General features: G+C 35.0%; 1 protein-coding gene across 1 annotated transcript; it reads right to left on the bottom strand.

Annotated features, from left to right (window-relative positions):
• Positions 1–19,368: 19,368 nt before the first annotated feature.
• Smp_166180 (hypothetical protein) lies at positions 19,369–22,105 on the bottom strand (the record flags this gene model as incomplete). Its single annotated transcript, XM_018797112.1, has 2 exons — positions 19,369–19,394; positions 20,917–22,105. 2 exons carry the CDS (start codon positions 22,103–22,105, stop codon positions 19,369–19,371), a joined length of 1,215 nt encoding a protein of 404 aa, XP_018652186.1.
• Between the last annotated feature and the right edge of the window lie 1,701 nt (positions 22,106–23,806).

The following is a 23,806-nucleotide window of genomic DNA, read 5'->3' as shown; positions in this document are numbered from 1 at the left end:
AGCAACAGTTTTTTGTTAATAGAAGGTTGTGGAGATAGTTGAATTTCATTAATGTCATAAGACATTCTAAGTTTGATCATGATTGAAAACTTGATAGTAGTTGATGGCCATTTCATCCTGGCATGAGACTCCTTAGCAGTGCACACCCACCACATCGCACATGGGGATCGGACTTAGGACCTTTAGTCCTGCGCGCAAGCAGTTAACCTCTAGACCATACGACGGTGTTAATATCTAACTTCAATCGATCAACGATATTGCGCGTCCATCTCCCATTGTCTTCGATAGTAACTATCTCACATCTGACACGGTTTAGATTCACTGGTCACAGGTTCTCACTAGAGATCCGTAAATGTCATCTGGAATCTAGTTACTAGTTTGTACATGATAATGGTCATGGATTGATTTAAGTTTGACAATAACACCGTTCGATGCTGAGTCAATGGTCTAAAGGCTGGGAATTTACACTCCAGACCGAACTTCTTGGATCTGATTTCCGTGTGTGGTGTGGTGGATGTGTATTGTTGATCAGTCTCATACTAGAATGGAACGGCCGTCCTAGGCTCTAATGTTTTACTGATGGTTCAACTTAGATCAGTTCATGATTTCAATGAACCTTTTTGCTTGTTAGTACCATTTTTCAGAATGTATTTTATCGAAGACTAAATGAAAGATCTTTATCAATGAGCGCAAATTATGTGGTTTGAATAACTTTCGACTGTTAGTTTAACTGAACATGAAAAGAATCTTATTATTTTTGTTTAAATTACAGGGTATGCTTAATATTGTAAATTTAGGTATACTTAGTGAATACCTGAGCTTACCAAATGAGTTTCGTACGACTGGCGTACTTTCTTTTTAATTCAGACTTATTTTTCCGTGCGTAGAAGTTTATGTTATTTGTTTCCCTAGTTATAATGGTTATAATTTTTGTTCGGGAAATGATACAGTTTGAGAGGTAAAAACAACAGATTTCCCATTAGGTAACTATACTGACCATCAGCCTTTACGATATTATTGACACATCAACTAGACGACGTCGGATGAAATAGTATCCTATCATGAAGTGACCAAAAAATATTTATGCACATTTAATTACGTCAGCATTCTGTAAACCGTTTGTACTAATGATGTGTGACCAAATGTTTTCCGAATTATTTATTTTTTCATTATATCTCTATTTTAATGAAATCAATTACAATCCACATAGATTGAGCACATAAGCTATACTATGAACTCAAATATACTTGTGAATTCATCAAAAATGTTTGCACCGCTTTCAGTTTACTTCAAGAAAATTAGTTCGAATGTAGCATTCTTTTTTCCAAAAACCACCTTGCTCTCATAAACAAATGAATGACCAAGAATAAAATTCATTTCATAAAATTGTCACAATCTTGCCACATTATTGAATAAAATGACCCTATAGCATTCGATCAGCACTAAGAAGGACTTGACACACATGACACTGATCACCACCCAGTGATCAATCAATTATTATTATATCTCAGTCCTCCAGGAGGTCGGTCGCGGCCCGAATAGCTCGGTGGTAACGTCTCTGACTGTGAGGCTGGGGGACACGGGATCGAATCCGTCAGGGAGCACCTGTTCCCTCAAGATTACAAGGAACTGTATTTTTGAACATTAAAATTATATAGTCGTTAAGTGAGTCCATAACAATGCACTTTACATTATTATACCAAATGTTTAAAATCATCAATTATTTTTAAAAACAAAATACTGGAAACCTAATTGGAAGACATGAGGTAATTAATAAATATGAACCATTACTATAACCTGATATGAGCTAAACATCTATATATTCAACATGCGTATTGTCATGACCTTTACTGACTATAAAGAATGAATAATATCATTTTATATTTGCGTACTGAGTAATTTGCAATAAACATAAGATTCAATTGTTCATTCTATTTGTATATTCTACACTATGAATTCATTCATAATACAAATTTTATTTGACCAAGAAAATTATTTTGAAAAATGTAACTGCGGTAAATGAGAACACAGGTGAGGACAACCAACCATATATTTAGCATAAATTACAACGTTACTCGGTAAAATGCAAAAACCATACTATGATACTCTATTTGCAAAATGTTCTTCAATTGTCTCAGGCTTCATTGTTCCTGGATTTCCACACAAATTGCTTTTTATTTCTGTTCTTCTCTTCTTGATCTTCTCAATCTTCTGCTGTCAGATATTCTATTCCTTGCTCACCATATATACTACTTATGTCGATATAAGTAGCTCACACCACACTCGTCCCCCCTTTTAATAAGCTGTTCTCGCAATCTCTCCGGTCGCCGTACCACTGTCTCCTTTGGTGCTGTTCGTGGCTCGTACTCATGACGTTCTTGAAACCATCTCTGTAGTTGACTGGCATTTACACGCTTCTGCTTGTCTTCTCTCCGGATCGTGTAAACTGAGCCGCGTCTCTCCGTGATAATGTACGGTCCCTCCCATTTCGGGGTCAGCTTTCCTGACCCTGGTCCCCCTTCAATGTTACCTTTCCGTTCTCTACACTTTACCAGGTCCCCCACTGTAAAAGGATTCCACGCCCTTCTCTGCTGTTCCGCCTTCTTTACGTCTGATATTTGTTTATTTTTCACGTTCCTTATTGCCTCCGTCCTCTCTTTCCTTAATCTTGTTGCTGTCCACTTCTGCTGCTGTGGCCACGTCTCAATATGCATCGGAAGTCGTGGCTGTCTACCATACATAAGTAGGAAAGGTGATTTCTTGGTTGTTCCTTGTATAGAGGCACGATGCGCCAGCAAAATTAGTGGTAACTCTTTCTCCCAATTCTCTCCTTTAGATGCTAACCATTCCTTTAATGTCCGGTTGTTTCTTTCTGTAAGCCCATTCGTCTGAGGGTGATACGGTGTAGTTCGTATCCTCTTGATGCCGAACTGCTTTAAACGGGCCTTAAACTCGTCACTTTCAAAACAGGGACCCTGGTCGGTTAGTATCAACTTCGGTATTCCGTGACCCGCTACAATATGCCGGATTACTACTTCGGTCACTGTTTTTGCCCGCTGGTCTGCAATCGGTACAGCGTCGACCCATCGTGTAGCATGTTCCGTCATTACTAATAAGTATCGGTTGCCGCTATCCGTCTGTGGGAATGGTCCCATCACATCTACCGACCATAGATCGCCGACTGTGGTTACTGGGACTGACTGCAATGGCGGTTGTGTGTATCTATCGCTTTTCATTAATTGGCACTGCTGGCACGTCAACACATATTGGGCCACATCGTCTCTCATGCCCGGCCAGTATGCACTTTGCCGCAGTAAATCCGTCGTTCTTGTAATACCTGTATGCGCTATCTGGTGACATTCGTGTATCATCTTACGCCGCCAGTCTTTCGGGATCACAGCCACCCAATTTTTGTCATCATCCTGCCAGACCAGTGCTCCATATGTGTTCACTCTGATTACCTCTCTAAGTTTAGGATCAGATTCCTGTTGTCGGAAGAGTTCTAGTGGGTCTCCCTCTATACTGTTCACTGCGTATGCTGTCAATGGAAGCTCGGCCGGCGTGAGAACACGACTTGCGTATCCCACCACTCAAAACGGCACCTATACCATGATCACTTGCGTCTGTGGTCACTGTGAACGGTTTCTCGAGTTCGGGCAGTCTGAGCGTCATCTGGCGGTCGTCTAGCATGTTTTTGATTTGATTAAACGTTTGTTGGGCGGTTTCAGTCCACGAAAATTTAGTGTTGCTCAACAACTTATAAAGGGGTGCTGCTATTTCGTTGAAATTCTTGATGAACCGACTGTAAAACGCCGCCCTTCCCAGGAACTGTCTTAATTTCCTTTTCGAATTAGGTACTGCAACGTTCTTTATGGTCAGAATTTTTTCCGGCAGTAGTTTTATTTCTCCATTTCTCACTTTATGCCCCAACAACGTGATGCTACTTTTCGCCATCTGTGACTTGTCCTTATTAATTCGAAGCCCGAATTCTTCAATTCGTTTTAAGACCGCTTCCACATGCTTGACATGATCTATTTCTGTCTGGCTGTATACAACTACATCGTCGCCATACACTTCGACATTATCTAGATCCCTGAGCAGTAGCGACATTAATCTTCTGGACGTAAATGGTGCACCCGCCAATCCAAACGGAATTCGTCTAAATTGATATTTTTGTCACGTATGGTAAATGCTGTCTTGCTTCGATCGCTCTCTTTTATAGGCAGTTGCCAATAACCTGACCGCAAATACAACACTGTAAACACCGTGGCATTCTGCAGCCGATCTAATGTTTCCATTGCTGTTGGCATTGCACACGGCTTTAGTTCTGTTATATTATTCAGTTCTCTAAAATCAACACAAAATCTATATTTCCCATTCGGTTTCGTTACCAAGAGTACCGGTGAGCTATATGGGCTGTCCGCCTCCTCAATTATTCCTTCTTTCAGCATCTCTTGGACCTGTCAATTTACTTCAGCCTCCAAGTGCATAGGGACACGACGTGTTGTGAATATACTTACTCCATTGTTCTTTATCGGGATTTCGTGCTTTACTTTGTCGCAAAATCCGTAAGGTTCTCCTCCTCCAGTGAACAGTTTCGCATACTTTGTGCACAACTCGGTGATGTTTGGTTTCTTCGTCGGAACGGCTGTTGCCACTCTAACCTCAGCCACCTCGCTACTTTCATGTATTGGGAATGAACCGTACTTCGTGACCACCTTACCGCTTCTTAGGTCAAATATGGCTTTTACTTCTCTTAGGATATCTGCTCCTAATATTGGTCTCGACAGGTTTACGGTTACCACGAACGGAAAACTTATCTCAGAATCATCCACTTTTACGATACTGTTAGACACGCCCAATATCTCTAACATATGCCCTCCTATGGTGTGAACTGCTACTGTATACGGCTTGAATCTCTTACATTGCTCTTTACCTATTAACGAAACTGCTGCCCCTGTATCGATTAGGCACACTAAATCTAGTTCATTTACGTTCACTCTTGTATAGACTGTCCCTCTATCTACTAATGCAACAACCCCCAGATCCCTAGAGTAAGAAGGAAACAAGTAACGTCTAAAATATCTCCGTTTTCGTCGTGTTGGACAGTTTATCTTCCAGTGTCCTGTCCCTCCACATGCGTGACACTTATCATTCCCTTTACGATTCACTCGTAATGCCGCAATCTCGTGCTGCAGTTCTTCAATTTTCTTCTCGATGCTATTTATCTCCCGACTTCCGCACGCGACCGGAGCTACTGTTCGTGTCATCAACTGTCGCGTCACCTTTGCAAGCTCACTGATATCCATAGGTTGTGCGGCGTGTAGCAGTCTCAGCTGCTGGGAAATGGAAACAGGCACGCTCTCGATAAACTGCGACGCCAACAACTGTGCCCCCAACTCCTCATCCAGATTCGGCAGCGCGCGACGCAACAACTTGGTAAGCTCCACGGCCAGCACCAGCGGGTCACCATCGACCGGCAACTTCGCCACTCGGAACTTCTGCAGCGCTTCTTCTCTATCTACTGGGCTGTCGAACTACACGATCAACCGCTCCGTGACTGCCTCCCATGTCGTCTTCCCGCCAGCACCGCCCAAGCTGTCATATACAGCTTTCGCTCTGCCTCCCAGCAGCGTCCCCAGCACCACTGTCTTCGCCTTCAGGTCCTTCACTCCAACCAGCTCCGCCACTGCTTCAAACTCCTTCAGGAAGCTCAGTACATCTCCGTCCTCAAATTCCTTCGGCCATGGGTTCTTCATCCACGTAGGCAGCGACATCAAATGTAGTGAATGAGAACACAGGTGAGGACAACCAACCATATATTTAGCATAAATTACAACGTTACTCGGTAAAATGCAAAAACCATACTATGATACTCTATTTGCAAAATGTTCTTCAATTGTCTCAGGCTTCATTGTTCCTGGATTTCCACACAAATTGCTTTTTATTTCTGTTCTTCTCTTCTTGATCTTCTCAATCTTCTGCTGTCAGATATTCTATTCCTTGCTCACCATATATACTACTTATGTCGATATAAGTAGCTCACACCACATAATTACTATGAATTTGGAATGTGATATTCTTTCATGCAATGTCTGTTACTTATTGACAGATAATTTGTTGTGGTAAATTGAATAATCTTGTAGTGGCAAACAGATCCTCAAAATCAATTGCTTTGTAAGTCTTCGACATTTGACGCTAACTGTATTAGATTTACTGGACTCACCTAGCTGAATGTGCTCGGTAACGCATCTGCACCAGATCAAGAGTGCATACGCCGAGCTAGATATCTCCTACAACCGCTAGTCAGCTTAGATTAATCACTTCTCAATATATCGATATTCTATCAAATATATCTTTGAACCTCTTTGCTTCTGACTTTACTGGATTGACACATTTTGATTATAAAAGATGTTGCTGGTTATGATGTTGTCAAACTCCGAATACTTGTAGTATCTTCAATCGGCTTTTTATTTTATTTGATATAGAAATTTGTATTTGAAATACCGAATGCAAAATGTTTCAAATATTTTTTTCTCCGGAAATTTCTTTAGTGAAAATAAAAGGGTAAAATTAAATAGTCAGAAAGGGTTTTGTAGAGATTTAGTATTTTCGTAGTTGAAAGCGTGAGTCATTTGAAGCTAGACCAGGTTTTCCATGGTGGTCTAGCTTTAATTGAATCACGCTTTCAACTATAAAATTAAATAACTAATATGGTATTCAAATAAATAATAATCTTTATTAAAGAAGTTATATGTACAATGTATAATGAAAGCGACCGATTGTGCATCATTGGAGACGAAAGAAGGCTATAGCAGCTCACACACATTTGAGCTTGTTTACACCTAATTCTGTTGAGCCATTGCTTACCATCTGCGCAAATATTCAGTCCGTTGGCTTTAGTGTTAGTCGCTTAAATGGTTTGATTACTCAGTCATTTTCCTATATATATATATATATATATATATATATATATATATATATAATTCTTGCTTCGTGTACTTGTGGTTTTGGTGATCTGTATGTGGTGCGATAAAAAACGGAATCAACACTTGGTATTCGTCTTCTGATTTATATATCGTTGGGCTTTATCTAGTAACGGTTATCAGGACGAGCAGTATACGAAGTTTAAAAATTATATCGAATACCGACCTCGACAAAGAAAGTCTTTTTTCGACTATTTCATTTACTAAGCTGTACAATCGTATTTATAGTTAATTCTATTTGCTAAAACAGTGTTTTATAGTAAGATAGAACGGTGCTAATTATTTCAAAAACTTGATGTGGTATATTACCAGGAATTGAAAATCAGATATTAAAAGAGAGTTATGTAACGAACGGCTAGTGAAAAAGTGGTAAGGTAAGATAAATGTCCACTTGATGATTATTCAGAATAGATTAGTTAAAAGTTGTGACAACTGCTAATTAGTAGTTGTGAAAATGATAGAAAATGAGTAGATATAACAAAATAAAAACAACAAACGATATATCATAGAAGATAGAAAGGGAGGTTGAGATCATCAAAGAAGGAGGGGTTGAACATACTGTTTTTGTACGCAAAGGTGGTAAATAACCATAGCCTCTGCTGTACATAAGTTTTTCATTTGTATTGCTATTGAGTTGAATCTTTAGACTGTATTTATAACTTTGAAGGAGGCTTCTCGTGAAGCGGAGTCATTAGCACCAACTACTCCTTTTAAGTTTCTTAAGTCATTTTAACAGTTCAGTTCTCGAGTCAGTCTAAGCTTGACCATCATTGAAAACCTGAAAGCACTGAACAGCCGTTTTGTCCTAGTACCAGACTCATCTGCAGCGCGCATCCACGATCTCGTACGCGGAAGTGGAGCCTGGGAACTTCAGTCACGTTTTTCACTTCCGACATTCTTAAAGATTGCAAGGATTAACTTCTCACAAGAACTTCAGGAACATCTTGAGTTAAGTCACTAATAAACTGACCAAAACAGTTCGGTCGAGAGGCTTTCCTTGAAGTCAGTTTCATTTGTAGGAATTATTCACCACAAGTTGGTACGCTGTCTAAAATCAGTAGATAACGAATATTCTCCAAAAAATAAGCCATTCTTCACTAAACCTCTTCAAATAAATTCAAAGATCTTATTTAAAATCTGACTTCAATTAGTTTATATATTATAAACATATCACTTCAGTCTAAGTAGTTAATGGGTTGAGTTGGGTGGGTTTTGATGGATAATTCGATTCTATAAAAGTCTTCATCACATGCTGACATTAAACATATGACCAACCAAAACCTGGAGGCCCCAAACATCGGTTTTTTTCTGACTTGAAGCTCCATGACGGTTTCATCATGAAGAATGGAGCCCAAGTCCTATTGCTCATGTGGTGAACACAACAACTAGTCCATTTGTTCGACATTCATTGGCCCTTTTTAAACCTCACACACCTCGAAGTACACAGGAAGTCATTGAGTCAAACAAAGTGACTATAACGTGTTCCCTGATTTCTTAAATGTTTTTACAGTTAACACTGATTTGTGACAAAATTCATTTTTTAAAATTGATATTTTAAATAACTATCATAAAAGAAAATAATAATCAGTTAAAACGCAAACGATATTAAGATATGCTGTTGACATTTTCTTTCCTGATTCATGATATTTGAGAATTTTATATTATAATTTCATAGTTTCTAAAAGCAATGATTTGATTTGTTTTTCTAGTAAATCAGTTATATCTGACTGAACTGTTTCATATTCTCTTAAAGAATGATGATCTAGTTAAATTTTGCTCATAAAATACATTTACCTAAACATTTGGTTTGGTTAACATGAAAATGACAGAATTATCTATGTAGTTTGATGTTGAGCACTTCCAGGCCAACGTTTTAACCATCATTATAGGATTGTGGAGATTGTTAAGTTTTGATTGAGATCATGAATTGACCAATATTAGACTATTATTAAAAGCGTAGGAGCACTGGATGACGGTTTCGTCTTAGTATGGGGCTCCTCAACAGTGCTCATCCAGTGCTTAACGTTTTTAATGGTGGTCTAACATTGATCAATTCACGATCTCAATCAAAACTCAACAATCTGCGCAACCCTATACTGATAATTATCATGTGCTAACTAATGACTAGCTTTGAGAGGTAATTCTAGTTCTAGTTCTAGTGAGAAACCGTGACGAATGGAGTTAGTTCGTGTGGAGTATGAGGCAGTTACCCACCAATGACAATGGTTGATAGTCGCAAAATATCGTGAACTGGTTAAAGTTAGACATTAAAACCGTAGGATGACGGCTAATTGGTCTATAGGTTAAGCATTTGTGCACAATACCAAAGATTCTGGGCCCCGATCCGACGTGTGGGGTCGTGGATGAGCTCTGCCGAGGAACCCCATACCAAAACGAAACGGTCATCCAATGCTTACAGGTTTTTAATGATGTTCCAACATTGATCGACACATGATCTTAATTTTAATCTATGTTGTTTTTCTAACCTGATTCATTTCGAAATTTATAATCATTATTCAGACAAAGTAATCCAGTAGCCAAACACCATGAAACAAAAATGGCTTTTACAACTACTTACTTTCACTATTTGCTAATTTCTATGCGAAAATTTGCATTAGATAATTAACGGTTTTATAATGTGATCTAAAATATCGATTTATCGATCCACTATTTAATGTTATATAAATAAATAAAGCAGAGATAAATATCTATGATTAATGCAAAGAATGATTTCTTTTATTTTCATAATCTATTCCAAGAATTTATTATTGACCAACACAAAATTGGTTATTGTGTTTTGATGTTTAGTAGATACACTTAAAAAATTGGCTTTTGTTTGAAAATTCGATAGTGTAATGAGAAAACGAAGATGATCAGAACTATGTGATATATTAGCATACATTTCGAACAATCTGATCACACATATACTTGTTAAGAACATTTATATGTATAAAAATAAAAGGTCAACTAGACTGTAAATGGTGGGTAAGAGTAGACACAAAGGGGGTTTGAATTTTCGTATGGGTAAGGCTTCAATAAACCTTAGTATATGCCCTATTACACTTTTATACAATACCACAAAAGCTGAGTTAAGATCAATCTTATAGCCTGTTTCGATTATATGTTTGGCAATAGAGGATGATGGATGTTTATTCTCTACTCTTATCGAGTCGTTTGATCTTATTTGTTTCTGCAACCATTTTGGTACATGTTCACACACCCTAATTTTCAGATCACGATTGTTCCTCCCTATGTATGTGTGACCACACACACATTTGGAAATTTAACATGACTAAGCTTTGTTAAGTCATAGCTTTATTTTGTGTGGAATATCTAGCTGTACAGTATTTTCAGTTTATCACTTGTTTGTTTCTATAGATAACTGAAATTGAACATTTACTTTGTAGAATTTTGACTACTTTTTTATTTGAAGAATTAGTTGCTGTGCTTGATAAATCACGTTTTATATAAGAAAAAAATAAACAAAAGAATTTATCAGAAGGGGTTTTGTGGAGATTTCAGTATTTTTCATAGTTGAAATCATGAGTCATTTGAAGCTAGACCACCATGGAAAACCTGGAAGCACTGGACGGCCGTTTCGTCTTATTGTGGGACCCCTCAGTAGTGCGCATCCGCGACCTTGTCTCACGAGATTCGAACCCAGGACCTACCAGTCTCTTGCCAGAGCACTTAACCGATAGACCCCTGAGCAAGAATTTATTTAGTATAATGTCTATGTCATCTTGAAATTATTGGATGATGTTTAAGATGTATTGTAGTGAACAAGAACACGAGTGGGGATCATCGAATGTATTAAGCAGAATATTACAGAATATCTCATTAAAATATGAAAACCATATAGTGAACAGTTAATTTGCAAAATGACAATCAATTGTCTCAAGCTTGACTGTTTCTTTTGCAAATATCCGTCCATAGTCTCCGATTATAATTGTTCATGCATTTTCGTACCAATTGCGTGCCACTCCCATTCTCTCCTTATCGATCTTCTGCTGAAATACATTTAATGTCCGACTATCACCATATACTACTTATATGGATATCAGTAACCCACTCCACAGTATGATCCAAATATGAGCTATAATTTCAGTGAATATGAGTGATCTCTTTCTCTGCCTGTTACACTTATGTTAATAGGAATCGATATTTTCCTTTCATGTTGTTTTCAGTATTTCAATTTCTGTTCTTTGCTGAATGAAGACTAACTTGCAGGTTATATTAAACTTAAAATGTTTTTTTTACGGGATCAATGAGGTGAAAGTCCTGTAGAAAGCTGTTATTAATTTACGTTTGACGAATATTTCAAATGAGTTTTCTGCTTTCATCAAAAATCACACAATGTATAGTATGTTTGTGTTAACTGTCATTCACTTGTAAGCTCTAAGGAAACGTGCTCGGAGGAATCAGGAGGAGATTTATTAGTTTGATATCCTTAGGATTCTTGTTTAATAATACTTATATAACAGTTTTGCTGATCTACTGACAGTGGTTCCATCCGTGAAACGATATTATATAAGTGCCTTGTTCATGTGAGTTACAAATATATTTGTTTTATGAGTTAACAACTATGACAACACTTGAGATTAAGTGAACACTTTCAGCTTAGATGATTGACAAGCCAAAGTTTGATAAATGAATCCTAATCACAGCCGATTGTTCTATATATTGCACTTGAATATTAGTAAAATAATCTAGATCGTGGAGCAAAGGAATAACTTTAAAAATCCTCAGTATTAGGTTGAAAATCAGTCAGATCAAGTCTGCGAACTTTAATCTCTTCTACCTAAAGAGATTATCTGGTATGGTATCGGTAATAAACAATTGTAACTGGGATGTAACTGCTTCAACCATTAGACTATGAAACATTTATAGAACTTCAGCATCAATCCCAGAAATGTTTGATAGTGCTCATATCTGGAGACATCTAAAATAAACTAATATAATTATGTTGATCAATAGTACTCCTATCTTAATGATTTCCAATCGGTTTGAGTACAAAATGCCTAACTACCCATTGGTTTGTTTATATTATTACTACATATTCTAGTTTCGTTGCGTTTTCAAATTTCATTGAAACTGTAGATAAGTATTCATCATTAACTTTCATGCTATATACAGTTCTTTTCAATTTGCTACTTCTTGCTAATTCGTCAGTGTTTAATAGTGTATAAAAACCTCACCTTGAACATGATGTAATCGTTTATCTAAATGTTTCTTAGCAAACACTATACTTTCAGATTACTTAGTCAAAATTCATTGGTCTATATTTTAAAATGTAATTAATTGGTAGAATGACTAGATAATCGATAAAATGTGTCTCACTTCAAATATAGTTAGGTAAATCACTAAAGTTCGGATTGGAAGTTCTAAACATTATAAGCATTTACTGTTCAGGAGTATAAAATTAGAATAAAATCAGCTGTTCAATACTCTTTAAGTTTCATCAGTATTTTAATTTTTCTTTTGTTAAGCGCTTTTGATAACACCAAAAATATTAAATTAAAGTACTTGTGAACTATCAGTGAAGAGTTGTAGAGATTGTTGAGCATAGATTGATATTATGAATGGATCAATGATGGTTTAACATTGATCAATTCATGATATCAATTTATCCTTGTGAATTATTGATTAATTATCCATTACTATATATATATATATATACCATTGTGTAATCTCTACTGTTTTTAAGCCACTATATTGTGTAATAATCATAATAATGTCTAAATTCTGAAACATAGCTCAACTACCCACATTCACTTATCGCTTTATTCACTTTTCTATATGGAATAGAATACATTCCATGAAATCAATAACCATATGTTATTTCTATTACTATTTCATATTTATAACCATTTTGTTACTATGCTCAATAAATAGCTTTTATTTCTATATATCAAATGAATGATATGTCAATTCTGATTTGTAATCTATATACTGATATAACTAACTCTATTTCTATGATTATAATTAATAGAACAAAGAATAACCTTAAAGTTATATTAGAATGTTCAATTAAAACTTAGTTAACAATAATTAATCAAGCATCTTAATTATACATTTGAATAATGAACATAAGAAAAATGAAATATCAATGTAGTTTCATTTCTATTTTTGTAAATTATATATGTATATATAGTTATGTATTTACTTTGAAAGGAAACAATCGAATAATTTGAAGCAAAAGACTATTAAACACTAGGGTTTGTTTCAGTCAGTCAGTTAGCCAGATGTAATGTAGAACTTAATTTCAATGTATGTTGTTTCATGTCGTCATAGCACAAAGAAATGGGATTATTAACAGGATTGTTACTATTAATATAGATTAAATACAAATAGTATAAATCGAGAAGAAATAATAAATTCGAGGAATTTGAAAACAGAATATATATGACTATTTTGATACTTAAGACTTGAAGGAAGATAAAAAGTGAATAGATCTTCTTTTATAACACCAAAGTGTCATTTTATATTTCCCTAAATATGTAATAAGAGATATTAGTTACTATTCAATGATGATCAATGGTAGTGTTTGACAAATATCAGCATAAAATAAGTTACTTACTACTAATCATTGCTTTAATAACATTTTATGTTGTTTACCAAAGTTCATTTCAATAACATTGTATTAATTATATTGAATGTTCGGTTCTCTGAAATGTTTTACAGTACATTATTAGGCTGGATATATATATATATATATATATATATATATATATATATATATATATATATATATGCTCACAAGTGACTGGCTCCATGAGGTATTTCCTGGAGTTCTAGTGAGAAGCAGGAACCAATGGAATTCAACCAGGTTTGTTGGGAGATATCAACTCACTCAAGACATTCGTGAACGGTTGCTCAATTTCGTGGATTGGCTGAAGTTAGACATTAACACCGTTAGATGCCGGCTCGGTGGTTTATCGGTTAAGTGCTTGCACGCGAGACTGGTAGGTCCTGGGTTGGAATCACGCGAGATGGGATTGTGGATGCTCACTGCTGAGGAGTCCCACAATAGAACGAAACCGCCGTCCAGTGCTTCTAGGTTTTCCATGGTGGTCTAACTTCAATTGACTCATGATCTCAACCATATAAAATTATATTTTTATTCTAAAGTGATATTATTCATTTTATATTATCTTGCATAACTTTCTGTGATTATCATGTTCATATGATTCATAATGTATTAACGTCAGTAGTTGTTGATCATAGAAAGTAATGTATTCTTTTATTGTTGAAATGAAAAATCCATATTGATTTTGATGGGTATCAGATATAATCGTTGTGTACATAGATATATGTATCATTGTTTCCGGTTATTGAAAAGTGCCAAGAGGAACATGAAAGAAAATTTTCGCTTATAAATCGTTTATTGTTTTGATGTTATAAATAATTCGGAAAAAATATTTTTGATAGAAGCATATAATTTATGATATACAAATTAGTAATTTACGTATTATTTGATGGTAAATTGACAAATTCATTTGTTTCATTTTTTGAAGTTGTTAAAAACCGGTTAACTAAGTAGAAGGTTAATATTGTATAATTGTGATTGAACATAACTTAAAAAACAGAGATGAAGAGAAATGTTAGGTATTATTATTTGATCATGGGTATTATTAACAGCTATGTTAGTTTGAAAATGAATCATGAACACATCAAGTATGTAACTTTTATTGAATTTAACAATAGTTACCAATATAATCTCCCTCAAATCTATGTTGAATAGTTTTTTGTCAGGTACACAGTTATTCCGAATCATAAATTGTGAATAATCAACTGTCTTACTGTGTCTCATGATCTGAAAGTGTTGACTGTTTCATTCTAACTTGATAATCAACATTTCAAGTATACTTAAAATACTCACTTATGGAGCACAGTTAATTGACATTTACATATGTGAGCACATATGTTAACTATTAATATAATAGAATTCAATTTTTCTCATATTTGATAAACTATCAAGTGACTACAGAAAGGCATATTCTGATAAGTTATCGAAAACTACTGTTTACCAGTAACCTTATTATTTAGGTAACACGAAATTGCTTTATATGATTACAGTTATAAGGATATGCGGCCTCATCCTATTCAAGATATTTCTACATGGCATGTTTTCTTGAATGGTAGCAAGCTTTAATCGATTGAGGAAAGTAAACTTTAGATGATTAGAGACAATGAATAAGAGGTAGTGGACTTGTTTATGCAGTGGTTACCGCTGGTCACTCTTAAGTGTATAAAACAGATGTTTTTATTGTATGTTAATATAGGTCACTCGCTATCGTTATCCCCGAACCTAGACCTAATAGTAACCAATATCATAATGTTTCTATACGCGATAGAATTAGATCAGTCACAACACTGTAACTTAGGTCTGAATCCTACGAAAAATTTCAGTCCACTTATAGACTAGTCTAAACTATTATTTCATCTAGTAGTGCCACTGAAACCTGGTTGATGTAATCAGCTGAAAGTCAAGAGCTAGATTAAATCATATTATTCATAACCAACTGGTCAGTTGATGATTTAAATAAGTATCTGGAAAGTGAAAGCTTCTAGTATATGATTCTGTATTTCTCTGACAAAATCAAACTGAAAAAGTAACTAAATAACTTTATCAACCTAATTTTGTTGCTGATATTTTTCTCTGTTTAATGAATGTGTTATAAAATAATAAAATTAACATTTTAACGAAATCCTACTGACTAACAAATAATATTTTATTAAGTGTCGCCATATTTTTATGATAGCCAATATACTCCCTCTATACTCAATACAGATTACGTAGAATCTACTTGATCTAATCAGTGAACTAACAGTAATCTTAGTTGTTATGGAATTCAGTGATAAAAAAATAATTTACTTCTGACTTTTATTTACACATCCATTTAAGTATATAAATAACTATTGGATAGCCTAAGATCATGAAATTATATATCTAATACTAAAATTTCGATCGCCTTCTTTCACTCTATCTAAACTCTACTTTCCCTTTCTAGTTTCGATTGCCAGATTAGCCAACGTTAATGCTTTGGAATTTCTCATTTTGATCGATTAATTTCATCATTAAACATAAATGAATCTTGTATGTTTACACACTTGTCCATTTCTTTGTTGTTGTTCGTCTTCTTCTTTCAAAGATTTTCAAGATCATTCTTTCCACTATACTTTATTAATAATAACATACATTCATGGTTGAAATAAATCTGATAAAACTATACGTTTCAGTCACGACAGCTACTAGAAAAACAGAAGTATTATTTTAGACTGACTTTAAGCTAATTGAATTCCTATTTCTTAATGGCGTGATACAGGATTACTAGCTAAATTATTTCACTTTTAACAAATATATGCCCCTTATTTTTGTAGATCTTCATCTTTGAAATTAAAGGATTCAGTAATTTTGATTAGGCAGTTTTTTTAAAGTAAGTCAAGTTCTTAAATGCCTTTTGCAACAGAACGAGACCAAATAAAATAGTAGTGAACCTATAGAGCACTTGACAGCCTTTTCTTCCTACTATAGGATCTTTCAGCTATGCGCGCTCATGACCTCGTTATGGATAGAAATCAGAACCTTCACATTTTTCGTTGGAAGCGTAACTTTCATGTCATTGAGTTCAAATCAAATGGGTAATATTCACAACTTCAGTTAGTTCCTGATATAAGGAGTCGAAAATACCATTCAAGAGGGAAGTAAATGATTGATTCTCTCTGGTTATAAAAATACCCTCATCTATTGTTAGTACGAGATAAGGACCATTTCCGAATTACAATAATCTGCCAAAAAACTGATAATCATAAGATGTCGTTTATTCACTTGAACATAAACTCAAACTTTATTAATTACATATTACTTTAACAAACTAATATATCCTGAACAGTGATAAATAAGGCGTCTCAACCCTAACTTTTATTTCGTAAGCATATACAGAGAAACGACTAGGACCATCCTAATAGGAAAACACATTCTTGTACAAACAAATATATTTATAAAATAATCAATAATTGGTTTAAATATTATTCTAAACCTTTACATTTTTAGTTTTATGTACAATGTTTAAATTTTATGTTAACGATAGTGAAAATAATCACATGACAACATCTGATTTGTTTCCTTTTGATTATAAAAAAATGGATACATTACTGCGTAAACACATTTCACCCTTCTTAATCTACAATGAATAACAGAAAGATTGTAGATAATTTGTTTAATTTAATAAGCTATGACATAAACAATAGAAAAGTAGAAGTGAATTTCAGTCATAATAAACATGATAAGAGTAAAGTATATTAGTAAGGTTAGTAGACATAAATTCACTTCATAATGTACATATAACACTCGACTCAATTACCGAGACCTTTTGGTCATCAAAAATAAGCTCCCGTTATCCAATCTTATCTCTTTTGTTCGAAAGGAAACTCGTGTCGAATGTACCGATTTGTCATACCAACAACTCAAAAGTGTAAATTTTCGGCTTTATTAATCAATAGGTTTTTTGATTGTATGACGTTAATTTGTGAGTTATTCTTTTTCTATTGCTTTTTTTATAGTAAATATGCGCGAACAATTTGTTTAAATTGATTTGTTGCCTGTAGTTGAATAAATTAAAATGTGTTATATAAGTTTAGAAAAAAGATACATCAATTAATTTCCTCTATTAGTAATTCGAACTAGATTTTTTCTACTGGCAGTGAGAATAAAATAAATACCACATGGACCATATAACCTGGACGAAAAAATGATGCAAAGATGATATCACTAGAGTAAATGTTAAGCCACTTTCTGCTGCCTTTATTTAGTAAAGTTTTACGGGTATGAAAAAAATATGCATCACATAAAAGTTAAAGCATTACTGTGCATTATACCTAATTGGTGGAAGAAAGCTTGAGTAATGAAAGTCAGAAAACACTAACTTATGACACTAAAGGTAATAGACAGATCGACATAAACAAATGCCGTCTAAATGAAATAAAAGGACAAAACTGTAGAATCATACTATATTCAGCAGTTAGAGAACGATAAAACCTTATCAAACCTGTTCGGTTAAGCTCTGCTTTGAATTATAACATTTGTATTGTTAGATTTTAGCAAAAATTGGTTGCGTATGCAAAAGGATGGAAAGTTAGTAATATATAACAATTGAGAGAGTGATAAAAGAGCCGAAGTAAAAAACAATTTAGGCGGGAGTAAATAACCGCTCCTGAGTACGTATTTACTTTTAGTTTCATAGTATTGGGTCCGTACTATTTGAAAGTTATTACTTGCACCGTAATTTCGGAAAGCAACGAAGTTTGACACTCTCAAAGTGAACATTCCCCAAATTTTACCTCCGTCTTTGGGAAGACAACAGCACTGTGAATGCGGATCATTCAAGGAGAATGCTTGATTGTATATGGATTTCAGTTAATGGTAATCTAATCAATCTACTTTTATTTTGTTCTATTTGTAACAAAAAATGGTGTTGTTGGGGTTCTAAAAATGAGACGTCCGAAGGAGATCGATAATTTTATCGAGAAATATAGAATAACAGATCAGTATACTTTACTACCAGATTAGAAATTATATTCAATAAGTTTAACATGACTAAAGATGCAAGCAAGATAAATTTTTTTTATCTAATAGGATTCATTTTATATTAATTAAGAGTATGGCATAAAACTATATTATAACAGTCGCTGGATGAATCAAGGTCCATAAAATTTAAAACTTCAGTCGCAGTTCTGTGATTAGCCAATATATGTTAGTCCTATGAGGATTATTTTTGCACCACGAAGTCGTATAATAAAATAACTAACTTTTGGATTGTCTTATAGGCAGCAAATTAAGAGCAGTGTGGAAGCCACTGAGTCGATAGTCCTAAAACCCATCTAGATAATCATAGTCGTTATCTTAGGCATATAACATCAGTTGAATTTCTATAATCATACCCGAACACTTATTAGTATTTCTTGAAATTAATTGTACTATTTTGCCATCAAATGTTTCTTCGAAACTAGGCTTGTTACTGTCGGAGGTTTGGACTAGTCTCATTAGCCTCTAATAGTCACCATGTATGCAGCTGTTTTCATCAGGTCAATCTGCTTTAACTGCCACAGTTTACATCGTGTAAACAACCTGTGTACACAAAGTATCATGCTAGTAGTCAACTGGAACTCCTCCGGAAATCGAAACTGATTAGAATTATTTTGTCTTATGAAAAAAGCTGCAGAAGGTAACCCCCCATAATCCGACCTGCGAACGATGAGTTCATGTTGGTCACAGAAACCACTCTGTTTAGTACCCAAGTACGCATCCGAGTCCTCATCCAGCACTATAGTATTCGGCTAAGGCTCCCTGTTGAGAAGATTATTCGTTCGATGAAGAAAATTATCCTTCATTCAATGTCAATTGCACTATGTTGAAATAGAGAGGAATATTACAAAAATATACAGCTTCCCACTGCTGCATGCTCTCACTTTGGTTGGACTTTGTAGCCCAACTGCACATAAAAGACTATTACTATTGATAAGCTGATGATCTGTTTATGAGCTTTGCGAAGTAGTGATGCCAGGAAGACTAAAGCTTGATGACATTGGCTTTCTTGAGTAAGTTGCTGTGTAAAACACTGACAAGTCAACAGCTGGAGAAACACTTAGAGCCATACACTTAAACATGAGTAACTAACGACACTTTCCAGAGTCATAGCCAGAATTGAATGTTTTTCAATCTGAACCAAAGTATGCAGGTGTGATGTGGCGAGGTAAAACGACACAAGCAATTTTGAAATGGTTGCATCAGATGTTTTGTTCTGTAACAAAATTTATAAATAATGACGAACAATAAAGAGAACTTAATTAAGCTAAATCATTGGTTACATAACATCATAGAGTCTCAAGGAACAAGTTATTTTCTCACTTAAGCTTCATTAAAGCAACAAGCAAATGTAACCAATCTACCTGGGTAGCATTTTGAGTCGGATAAGAATATAAAAATAATGTGGCAAGCATTTTGGATAGAGAATGGGCAAATCTTAGCAGAACTGACAAGTGAATATCCGTAGAAAAAATAGAAATAGTTCGTAAACATTCATAGTATTATAATACATACGTTGGTTTGCTCCAACGTTTGGTTGTTTTCACTGAAATAGTTAGTGAAAATTTAGGTCTTTCAGGGGAACTCACTACTCTTAAATTGAGTCACATCAGTCTATTCATCAACTAAACCAGAAAACGTTTATCTTAGTTTGAAAATTTTTTGTTTCAAAAAGGAGTACAACTCTAACTTCTGACACAAACAGTTCTTACCCCAGGAACAAATTAAATATTCTTACATTCTTCAAGTTTCACTTTATCTTACATGGCTAAAATTCAGTCGACAGAAGATACGAACACGTGCGTCTACATACAAAAAGTTAAAACTTTTACCAAGCCCACGACAAAGGCAAGTAAAATAATGTCCTTGCAGATGGTTTACATCCAAAATACAAATAAATATTCACATTCGAAACTACTCTAAGACACTTAGCCTTACTTTTGTAACTCAGAAATCATGAAAAAAATTAAGTGAACAAACTTATTTCTATTTGTCTTTGTCAACCTAAGGTACTAAATTTTAAAAGACTTATTTCTTTTGAAAACAGTAAAATATTAATTGTAAACTTTTGAAGTTAGTCTATAGTTTTCTATGAATAAAATCTAGGATATTTATAAGTTCCATATTCCTCAACCTCTGCTAATAAAAATGGCTTCAACTAATAGGTAACGTATAAACGTCATGTTTGTTCCAAATAAAGTACTGCAACATCTTATATGTTAGATAAATTTATAATACTTATAAACGTATGATACTTGTAATACTTTACCTGCCTTATGCATGATAATACCCACTAGAGTTTACTTCATAAATATACATAGACATGGCCCAGCAGCAACTTACTTATCGTTTCAAACCTTGGATTGACTTGCTGTGCAACATATAAATATACAGACCCATTCGAAGTAACTGTTGCTTTACCATTCTTATTGTTGCTTATATAAGTTATGTTTTCAACCCAAGGGTTTTCCTGAGAATCGTTTGTGTCTATTTCTTTTTCAATTCTTTTGTGAAGTATATCACGATCGTCTATACCAAAACCATCTTCAGTATTATAATATCCAATAGAAAATTCTTCAATATTTTCATTCGGATCATAAGGGAATGGAGTATCGAATCCGCTTTCCTCAGATGCTCTTTCGGAATTAATTATCGGGCCATTACTATAATTTAACATCTTGTCGTTATAACCAGCAGTAGACTGCCGAAAGGAAACATGACCTTTTGCACTTTCAGGATAAAAACTGCTTAACTTGGATATATTTGATCCATTGTATGGATGATTATTATTCATCCCCTCGCGACTGTTCATTAAATGAGTACTTTTCACCTGAGGGATTCTTTGCCTACCAAACTTGAGCTGATTGTCTTCGCGTGGTAAACGACCATTAAAATGAACAGTTGTACTACCCGGAGGAAATTTTTCTTTTTGTTTTCCCGGCAATTTATTCCATGTAACTTCTGAACGAAATTTGTTTCCTGTTGGTGGAAGAGTGTTTAACACTTCATGGGTTTTTAGTACACCATTGGATTCTTTGTAGCAACTTTCAGGTGATTTGCGTACATTCGGACCTATTGTAACAGATTTTACTTTTGGACCTGATGGTTCTCCTTTCACGTTCAACTGAGGATTTGGTTCTGTAAGAAATCTCGCCAACTTTTGAGCCTTAGAAGAAGAGCTCAAAACCATGCCGTATAATGTTACGTCTTCCAACGGCGATCGCTGAAAAAGAATTACCAAAGCTTTGGGATGCTTAGGAGAAACAAAAAATCCAAGTATCTCTTGAAGCGAAATTCGACCCTCCAGTCTAATACCAGTGACCAATATTTCGGGATAAAATGAGATGTAGGTTTCATAACACTTCAGCTGGCTTGATAGTTCGAGTTTTGAGTCAACTTTTGTCAATATGAGTGTTGCTGCAGTTTCTTTTAGTTTATCTCCATGACTTTTACAGATAGAGGACCCAGTAAATTTTACGACATCTTCAAATTGAAGTTTCTCACCGACGACCTTCTTTTCATTCTTAGACATTTTAACAATTGTGCTTAAACATAAAATTGAAAAAACACGATAATATGCCGAATTTGTGAATATTGCGGCTTTTATTGATATAGCTGAAGGTCAATACGTAAACATCCAATATACAATTATTGTCCGCTTTCTATTCCTGTCTTCATATGATTGCAGGTGATTTAAAGGAAAAACTGGATCACTTTCTGAGGTATTCATTTTATTAGAGATGGTTTCAAATGTCGAAGGTATCTCATTGTAACTTTTATCCATTCACTGCGAGATTCGTTCCTTTGCGCGTTTCTGGAGTAACTTGGAGTTTTCAGTGATACAGGCGAGACACTGTAAAAGGCCCCTTATTTTGTCGAATGTGTTTTGAGGTATTTTATCTACGACGAAGAAATCGGTATCATGTGTTGGAGATTATTCATGTTTCTGAAAAAGGTTGTTGGGGATATCACCTTACAATGGTTCGTTTCATAGGTCTTTCAGTTAATCACATTCTTTTGATTCTGATATTGCTATACCTAGTTTCCAAAGTCTAAGGTTTTTAACAGTATAGAAGAAGGGTGAAATTCTGCCGACGTCATTTAAATTTGTTTACGGGGATTTTCGGTAAAACTGTTGGTGTAAACACATTCAAGTGTATGTTTGAACTCAGTTTTCCTAGTTTCCGAAACTGTAATGTGGCCGATAATAGCTATTTGGCACCACTGATGTCTAGCGGAAGACAAACCACGTTGATAAATAGTTCAGTAAGTCATCGTGGTTGTTGCTGTTTTTTAGTTTCACTAGATACATCCTAGCTGAAGGTTTTTGGCCACACATCGGTACCAGATTACCAGTAGGAACGTTATGCAGTGTATCTACCATAATAACTAGATGGTCTAAATCAAACGCTTCTCCGCATATCAGCAACCTTTCAATTATACCTCAGAACTCAATCATCCCTGACATCTGGTTTGTTTGAATTGGTATCTTTCAATTATAAAAATGTTACGTACAAAGGCCTTGTAAAATCCTGAATATCCGTAGCATCTTCGGATTTCAGAACGACAGCTTACGACCGTGTCAAACCTCTAATCACAATTGCATCGTTTTGGTTTTTGTCCAGTATTCACTTTTCGTACCGGTGGGTACCCCTTATCCTATTATTAGAAGCAACAAGACTAGTAGCAAATAGGTCTCTATTTAGATGGTGGGACAGCACACAATGTAGCAGCAGGTATCCTTGTCAGACACACAAAGCTTTTCAACGTTCAATATAAAATAATAGAAAATATAATCTATATTCGAAGTAAGAGAGCTAATGAGTATTTTAATACCCTGACATTTATTTAGGTGCTTTTGGTCAACTCTCAAACATTCAGCCTTTCTTGTTATAATAGATTCCTCTCAGAATCGACTTCCATGGGAGTGTCAGTTCGATCAACTTATCCAGCAGGTACGTGTCACTCCTGTATCCACAGTCTAAAGGAGGATTACTAGCTCGTTCACCCTGTCAATATTCGGAGATACTTCGTGGATGTCCTATTCTTGACTTGCTTGTTATCTTATAGTTAAGCAATGGATTTCTTCCATAACTTATAGCTTATGACTTGCTGAACTTGCCCTCTGTATGAGGATGAGAGCTTGTAAGGGAATAAAGGGTAAGGAAATGAAACAAGAATATCTGAAGAGATGTCGCGAGCGGTCTACCCAACACTATGTTGGTGAGACACG

The sequence above is a fragment of the Schistosoma mansoni genome, chromosome 4 (assembly GCF_000237925.1).
Source record: "Schistosoma mansoni strain Puerto Rico chromosome 4, complete genome".
Lineage (NCBI taxonomy): Eukaryota > Metazoa > Platyhelminthes > Trematoda > Strigeidida > Schistosomatidae > Schistosoma > Schistosoma mansoni.
This window is presented reverse-complemented; position numbering and strand designations above follow the sequence as displayed.